General features: G+C 44.0%; 1 protein-coding gene across 2 annotated transcripts; it reads left to right on the top strand.

Annotated features, from left to right (window-relative positions):
- The first annotated feature begins 3,585 nt into the window (after nt 1–3,585).
- LOC115164982 (serine/threonine-protein kinase pim-3-like) lies at nt 3,586–8,137 on the top strand. 2 transcript variants are annotated; one of them, XM_029717975.1, is made up of 7 exons: nt 3,586–3,739; nt 3,986–4,369; nt 4,455–4,549; nt 6,917–6,967; nt 7,089–7,467; nt 7,672–7,848; nt 8,002–8,137. In XM_029717975.1, exons 1-7 carry the CDS (start codon nt 3,703–3,705, stop codon nt 8,091–8,093), a joined length of 1,215 nt encoding a protein of 404 aa, XP_029573835.1. In that variant the 5' UTR covers nt 3,586–3,702; the 3' UTR covers nt 8,094–8,137. The 2 variants fall into 2 exon arrangements, with proteins under 2 accessions (XP_029573835.1, XP_029573827.1); XM_029717967.1 differs by lacking the exon at nt 3,586–3,739 and having other exon boundaries at nt 3,916–4,369.
- The last annotated feature ends 420 nt before the right edge of the window (nt 8,138–8,557 follow it).

The following is an 8,557-nucleotide window of genomic DNA, read 5'->3' as shown; positions in this document are numbered from 1 at the left end:
GTTTATTTTAGTGACAGGAAATGCATGAACATGCATGAGGAAGTTACCCGTGGGGTCCCACAAAAGTCACTTCAATAATATGTCAGATACATTTCAAAAGACAGAGGCCTAGAGAACAATGCAAAAAGACGGCACATAGCTGTCAGAAAAGCTTCAGCTATGCAATTATGATCTTCACGGTGTTCTTTACTGACAGAAATACAATGGAACGAACTTGTAAAAGAATGAATTGACCATCAATAAACAGATCAGGATAATAGTAATAGTGACTGATTTGTGTAATCAGCAGTGCTTCCCAATGATGAATCATAGCTAACTGAACACAGTAGGAGGTACAATGGCAAGAGAATGTTGTACTTTACCTGCAACAGTACAACCATCCCCACACATTTTAAATGATTCCTCTGCTGTTTTCAAACATCTTGCATAGATTTAATTCCCTGTTTTCTGTCCATCACACTGATCTGACTTGACAGGTAACTGGCAAATAATGTATGTCTGTCCACCTCAGTACGAAGCAAATGACTGTAAAGCCAGGATCAGCAAGAGTGAAGCTGTTGCAGATAATTGGAGCACTGTAATTGCAATAGAAATACAGTAAATCAAATTCAATGTAATTCAAAGTTAAACTTCCTCTCTCAAAGAGTTGCTCTGTCTCCATCAAACAGATCAAATTTGCTTAAATGGATGTCTTGTTAACGAGTGCAAAGATGTGTGAAGCACACCACCGACAATCACCCTCAGTATCATCACGGACATGGAGACCTGACCTACAGTATAGTACTGTAGGGACTGAAAAGGGTTGTGAACCTGTTCTGGAGCAGGATCCATTGGGTGGGGGGTTACAGAGTTGTTACACAACCCACCCCTATTGAAAAGCATGTCAACACTGACTCACTAACTAGTCCTTCATAGGATTTCAGGAGTGATGGTTGTCGTGGTCACGATTCCACTTCTGCCACCAACGTAACAAAGCTTTGGCCTCGTGTATAATGGCTATACAGTATATTGGCCTTGTACAGTGTGTTTAAAGGACACATTTCTGACAAAAGCACAAGAGAAATGGACATACATTGTTGTCTTCCTGAATCTGCTACAACATGTCAAATGAGTTTGGGCCAAGTTCTGGGCCCAGGCCTTCTACAGGCCCTTCAGACTGAAGGAGTCTGTGTTTGTGTATGGTGCAACCACGTCAATCTCATTGTCAAAGGATTCATGATCAACAGAGGAGAACATCAGGGGTGTAATCATTAGTCCAAACAGTTTCTATTGGACAAATTCAGGTAGGTCCCTCCCTGTTTCATTCCGTACTGGTTGTGGGCATACTGGAGGAGGTTTAATCATGTGTATTCAATGACACCCATAGGATAGGATATTATTTGGTTACGAAATCACACACCTGCTCCTCCCTTGGGCATTCGGTCCGAGGCAATATTGAACACTATACCTGAGGTCTCAAAGTGGTTTTGGTTGTGGTGGGAAATGTGTCACAGAATATTTTTTTTAAAGTAAATAGCCAGACTTAGCAGTCCTGTCCGCAGTCCAGCTGTTTTAGAGGGAGATGATAATGGTTTGTTGTGGTAAAAGTGCATTGGTAAGTTGCTTGTCAATGTAGTATATGAATGTGTTACCGTTGGAAAGGGTGTCTGTGGAAATATGCAAAACTATTCAAACCAATAATTGACTCATTAATGAAATGTCTCATTAGATTATATAGGCACGTCTTCTATAACTTTCCCCATTTATAGCAAATTACGACCTTGTGCCTCTTGCAAATCTGTCTGTTGACATCCACCCGGCCATCGAGTGGTTCAAGTGGCTTTCCTGTTCAAACCAGAAGCCCCGTGGCGGTAGAAAATCCATTTAGTTAGGGGAAAACCCTGAGTCTGATATCAAGCCAGGGCTGAGTGTCTTCCAAAAACTGTGGCCTTGTCCATCTAGCCTTAACCAACCTCTTTCACATTGGGAAAGACTGGACATTTGGCACAGGGGCATTGTCATGCTGAAACAGGAAAGGGCCTTCCCCAAACTGTTGCCACAAAGTTGGAAGCACAGAATCGTGTAGAATGTCATTGTATGCTGTAGCGTTAACATTTCCCTTCACTGGAACTAAGAGGCCTAGCCCAAACCATGAAACACAGCCCCAGACATGATTCCTCATCCACCAAACTTTACAGTTGGCACTATGCATTGGGTGCGGCTGCTCGGCCATGGAAACCCATTTCATGAAGCTCCCAAATAAGTTATTGTGCTGACGTTGCTTCCAGAGGCAGTTTGAAACTCGGTAGTGAGTGTTACAACCGAGGACAGACGATTTGTACCCACTTCAGCACTCGGCGGTCCCCTTTGTGAGCTTGTGTGGCCTACCACTTCGCCGCTGAGCCGTTGTTGCTCCTAGTCGTTCCCACTTCACAATAACAGCACTTACAGTTGACCGGGGCAGCTCTAGCAGGGCAGAAATTTGAAGAACTGACTTGTTGGAAAGGTGGCATCAGCTCTTCAGTAAGGCCATTCTACTGCCAATGTTTGTCTATGGTGATTGCATGGCAGTGTGCTCGATTTTATACACCTGTCAGCAACGGGTGTGGCTGAAATAGCCAAATCCACTAATTTGAAGGGGTTTTCACATACTTTGTGTGTATATATAGTGTATGATAACCACTTATTACTAAGAACAACATAGCAGTTTTACCTCCTCCTCACTTTTATATTTAGATCGCTTGGAGGGTGGAAAACTGTTTGAACTGTGTTTGGAGGGAGCAAATCACAGGTGCCTTTGTCCATAAACACACACACAAACACACAGGGCTGTTTTTAATCTCTCCACTGCTTTCTTTCAATCTTGTCTGAGTGTCATTGCCAACAAAGTGCAAATTGATATTTGGCTTCAAAGGTATGGATATTGACAGATGGAAAAGGTATGGACAGGTAATGGAACAAAATCCATACCTAACTTATTTGTTGTGGATTCAGAGAGCTTAGAGGCATTTTTCTCAAAAACACTGAATTTACAAATATATTTTTTTTTTACCAAAATGTGAGATAAAGTAGGCCTAGTGATGATGAAAAGTTTGACTGTATAGTGTTAGGTCATATTAGGCTTTTTTGTAGCTGATTAAATTTGTCAAGGTTTTGTTGTTGATCAGCTATAGTTTCATCGGTTGGTATGGGTTAAAACAAAAGCCTGCACCTTATGTGGGTCTCCACTCTCCATGGACGAAGATTTCAAAAACAGTTGTAGGGGTGTGAAGATTTCAACAATTTTTTTTTTTTAAATCATGTGATATTGTTAGCATATGGCGTCACAAAATGCAAGGTAGGGCTGCTTTTATCTTGGTTTTGAACCTTTCTCTTCGTTTCTAACCCATGAAATGGAGGAATGGGTCATCTCAGAAATCTTAGGTAAAAGCAACAATTTAAGGCGATTTTGAAAGAGCTAATTGCGCCCTCTTTTGGATTTCCATGTACAGGCACAATTGAACTCGTAAAGCAGGCGGTCATTTCTTGCAATTGGTGTGGGACACCTGGCGCGCACGGCTCTTTGTTTTACATCATGGCACGTCATAATTGTCCATGTACATTACGTCAGAGCAATAGTGTTTTTTAAGGCCATGTGACAATCTGTCAGACGCAAATATCTGGTTTGATATCCGTTTCAGCCTACCTAAAATCATGGCTGATTTAAGAGGGTAGAATTCAACCATGATTACTCGTAGCTCCCAGGAAGTTCTCTCTCCAGGTAAACGAAAATAAAAAAAGTAGCCTGGGTGCCTAGTCTTGTAAAGTAGGCTAGATAAATACATTTAGGCTATATTGTAAATGGGTATATGGAAGGAGAAGGGATGGAAATGACAGAATACATTTTATAATCAAACTACATTGATCTTGTTGTTATTATCAAAAAAGTTAACCTAATATTTAAATATCTGTTTTAAAAGGATGTTATCATTAACTGTTTGCCCCTCCCTCTCTGTTCTCCCTATAGTCCCCAACAGCTCTGACCAGGGTTGGGGTCTGAATGGAGGCGGCAGGCGGAAGAGGAAAAGGTCTGGGTTCCACAACGCCAAAACTGCTTCCCCCGACTTAGAATGTAACGGGTCCAAGGAGCCAAAGGCTTTCCAGGAGCTATTTGCTGTGCCGGCTCCCCCTGCACCCAAGGTCCTGTGCCGGCGTACAGGGAATGTTAGCCAGAGATGCAACGCTGTGACCTCCAGGGCCTGGGCCCCAGGCAGGGGGGGTTGGATGGAGCCTGTAGGCCATGGTCCAGCCCTGAACCAGACTCAAGGCCCCTGGCCACTGTGCCTGGTGGGGGCAAAGGATGACTACCCCTCCACTTCCCGCCCTAAAGCCACTAAACGCCACCGCAAAGGTAAAAGTGACCACCAAACAGATAAAAAAATCATTTCCGGTCCCATCAGGAGGGAATTCATTTTCACAGCTTTGTTTCGTTTCAGCCCGGCTGGAAAAGCTGTATGTAAAGGGGACGTTGCTGGGGAAAGGGGGCTATGGCTCTGTCTATGCAGGGACCCGCAAATCTGACGGCATGCCGGTGAGACAACACACAACTCTTCCCTTTCCTGTGAAAACACATGTCTGTGTGATATTTAATATTGTTTTAGTGTCATACAAAATCTTAAGCCAGTCTGGTTACCCAGTCTGTTTCTGCCTCAACCAACTTGTTGTTGTCCTGCTTGTTTGGCAAAGCAACAAAGAACTGATATATTGTTGAAAGCAGAAACAGACTGGTAGTCTTATACATGTTTCTACTCTCACATTCTCAATCTTACACACTCGCAGACTCCTCCTTCTCACACACTCAAGGGATCTAATCATCATAGACAGCCTCACGCCCTTGCAAATTCTTATATTCTAGTTGTTTGAGACGTTCTGTCTCATCGATGCTATAGCTTGTCGGCTCTCTATGGCAGTGGACTATTGATTTGAGTTTCTTTTGCACAGTGCTTGACTTGGGCAGGAGCTCACTGGAGCTGAGTACCAGCTCCTCACATTTTCTACTGCTTAAACTCCTTTTATAGAATATTAGCTCAAATGTATTGTGTTGCTCCTGCACCTAAATGTAAACAGTAACGGCACCCAAAATGAGTACCGGCACATATTTCAGTCTAAATCGAGCAGTGCTTTTGCATGAAGCTACTGTAGCTTATTTAAGCAGCCAAGGGTATTTAAAACAAAGAGGCACCTCTTGATTCCATCTTACACCTAAACTCCCATAACTCTTGTCCAATTTCATGGATCAAGCACACACTCACCTTCCCTGGCCCACCAGGGGGCAAGATTCAACTGAGGCTGGTCTTCTCATACAGTTGCAATGGTAGTCTGAGATATTTTCTTGGTGAGAGAATGGAGACTAAATATTCCCCTGCAGTGGTTCACATTCTTTTGTACTGTGACATGGCCAGCCAAAGTCAATGTGACCTGAAACAGGAACAAACCCAGGGCCCAGTGTTGAGCTATAACCCAAATTTGACTGGGCTGTGACTCACCATTTGAGACTGCTCTGCGGTAAGAAATGCTTTGGGCCATTGTATTGACAGGCATATTCTCACCTAGGTCCTCCTGTTACAGTACATTCTATTTCCCTGTGGGCTGTCAGTCAATATAATTGCTCTCCCCCCTCTCTGTCTTTCACTCCATCTATCCTCCAGATTTAGCCTCTCTTCTTTCCTAACAGTGGCAGTGTAGGAAATGAGTTACCCAACCTCACTAAACTTTCCTTTTCAATAGAAAATATTAACTTTCTTTTCAATTAGTGAGATCTTGCGCTGCTCCCTTGCAAATCAGGAAGAATGACCCAGTCATTGAACAAGCCTGTAATTATACTGAACAAATATATAAATGCAACAGGCAAATATTTCAATGAGTTACAGTTCATATGAAGAAATCAGTCAATTGAAGTACATTCATTAGGCCCTGATCTATGTATTTCAAGTAACTGGGCAGGGGTGCAGCCGGTGGGCCCGGGAGGGCATAGGCCTACCCACTTGGGAGCCAGGCCCAGCCAGTCAGAATGAGGTTTTCCCCACATAAGGGCTTCATTACAGACAGAAATACTCATCAGCTGTCCAGGTGGCTGGTGAAGAAGCCAGATGTGGAGGTCCTGGGCTGGCGTGGTTACACGTGGTCTGCAGTTGTGAGGCCGGTTGGACATACTGACAAATTCTCTAAAACGACGTTGGAGGCGGCTTATGTTAGAGAAATTAACATTCAATTATCTGGCAACAGCTCTGGTGGACATTCCTGCACTCAACATGCCAATTGAGCGCTCCCTCTAACTTTTGACATCTGTGGCATTGTGTTGTGTGTCAGAACTGCACATTTAAGAGTGCAGTTTTATTGTCCCCAGTTCAAGAACCACCTGTGTAATGATCAGGCTGTTTAATCAGCTTCTTGATATGCCACACCTGTCAGGTGGCTGGATTATCTTGGCAAAGAAGAAACGCTCACTAACAGGGATGTAAACACATTTGTGCACAATATTTGAGAGAAATAAGGTTTTTGTGTGTAATCAACATTTCTGGGATCTTTTATTTTAGCTCATGGAACATGGGACCAACACTTTACATGTTGCGTTTATATTTTTATTCAGTATATTTGATGTAAAAGGGAATATAACTAATGTCTGCTTTAATTGCACAGTGCAGCTAAGAAGCCTGACAACATTCCTTCATAATGGCTTTTTATGATGGTGTAACTGCTTTTCCTTTAACAACTTTCATATATCTTCACCTTGTCATTTACTTCTGGAAGGCCCTTCATCATACCTGACCAACCTCAGCTGTCTCCTGTATGAGTTCATTTTGTATTATTCTCATGAAAGCACTGAGAATGTTATAACAACACATTTTTCACATGTAACAGCTGTACTTAGACTGTTGTTGCTATTCCTGTCCCACAGGTAGCCATCAAGTATGTGTCCAAGGCCCAAGCTGAGGAGGAGCTGGACATTGTGAGTGTTAGCCTACTGGTTGATTTTACTGTAGGGGTTATATCAGTTATCTCTACTAATGCTAGCCTAACTGCAATTGCTAACAGCAGTTCACTCTCCCCCTCCTCCTTTGCACACACAGCCTGGGCAAGAAGGGCCCCTGCCCCTGGAGGTGGCGTTGATGAAGCAGGTGAACGTGGCGCCACAGTGTCCCTACATCATGCAGCTGCTGGAGTGGTTTGACCAACCGTCGCGCTACATCATGGTGCTGGAGCGCCCCGAGCCCTGCCAGGACCTTATCGCCTTCTGCCAGGACCGGGGAGGCACCATGAGCGAGGGCTTAGCGCGCCAGGTGATGGTGCAGCTGTTGAGGGCGCTGAACCACTGCAGCGAGCGAGGGGTCCTGCACCGGGACGTCAAGCCAGAGAACCTGCTGATCCAGACTGACTCGCAGCACGTCAAGCTGTTCGACTTTGGCTGTGGAGACCTGCTGAAGAATACGGCCTACAAGGACTTTGCAGGTTAGAGACCTTGGAGAGTGTAAGGGAGGGAATGTGGTGGTTGAGAGAGCAGATCACTAAGAATTGCTCAGTGAGAGTGGAAGCAATATGACGGAAACTCCACTTAGCCCTATTGTTGATTTCAGCATGCGGCCTACGATCTCAGTATGCTTTCAAAAAGGCTACTGAATAATACATTTCCTGTGTCTGTCCGCCTCCTCTCAGGCACCCTGGAGTACACCCCTCCAGAGTGGTTCCTACATAGACAGTACCTGGCAGGTCCAGCTACTGTCTGGTCGGTGGGCATCACCCTCTACAACCTGATATGTGGCTTCCTGCCCTTCAGCACCATCCGAGAAACCATCAAGGGCCGCGTGCGCTTCACCAAGGGACTGTCCCCCGGTCAGAGATAGAGGGATGAGGGAAGGAGGGTTGGATGAAGTAGGGGAAGAGGTTTCCATAAAGGGGTAGATGATGTAACCTCATACTACAATAGATGATTGTGGAGTTATCCTCTGTCTAATCATACACCTGTTGTTACTTCCTCTCCACCAGAGTGCCGTCAGCTGATTCGCTGGTGCCTGAGCACTAAGGCAGCGGACCGACCAACCATGGAGCAGATCCAGCTCCATCCCTGGCTCCTGTGAGGGGCCCCCAGGCCAATGAAAAATACAGTTATAATCTCAGTTCATTCTTGTCTTAGTCATTTGAGTCACTTTTAAGCACTTTAACTGAGCATTTTATAGCGTGGTTTAAAACCCCACCCCAAAAGACTAATAGCGAACGTGCATAAAGATGGCATTGTTTTAGCACTATCCAAAGTTTTTCAACAAAACCTGACACAAATGAAGATGGGTTTGGTGGAACGACTGGAGCTGCAGTTAAATGCTATACGTTTGATTTATTTCCCTGGAGTCTTTCATTCTGAAAATATCAATATTTATAAGCTTAGTGCTTCTACTTTTCTTTAGAAGTAACATTTTTACAAATATCAAATATTTTATCTTTTTATGAATGAAATCCTGAAAGCGTAGCTTTTTCACAGAGATTTTTAAATAAAAGGAAACATGTCTACTGTCTCTTCAATCCTAATGACTGTGGGCACTTACTC

This window comes from Salmo trutta, chromosome 3 (assembly GCF_901001165.1).
Source record: "Salmo trutta chromosome 3, fSalTru1.1, whole genome shotgun sequence".
NCBI classification, from domain to species: domain Eukaryota; kingdom Metazoa; phylum Chordata; class Actinopteri; order Salmoniformes; family Salmonidae; genus Salmo; species Salmo trutta.
Note: the sequence above shows the minus strand (reverse complement) of the source record. Positions and strands in the feature narration are given on the sequence as shown.

Excerpts from the sequence above, each read along its gene's own strand:
- LOC115164982 (XM_029717967.1), top strand. The coding sequence starts at position 3,940 with ATGTTATCATTAACTGTTTGCCCCTCCCTCTCTGTTCTCCCTATAGTC. Across the intron at positions 4,370-4,454 it reads CACTAAACGCCACCGCAAAG|CCCGGCTGGAAAAGCTGTAT; the intron begins GTAAAAGTGACC and ends GTTTCGTTTCAG. Across the intron at positions 7,468-7,671 it reads GGCCTACAAGGACTTTGCAG|GCACCCTGGAGTACACCCCT; the intron begins GTTAGAGACCTT and ends GCCTCCTCTCAG.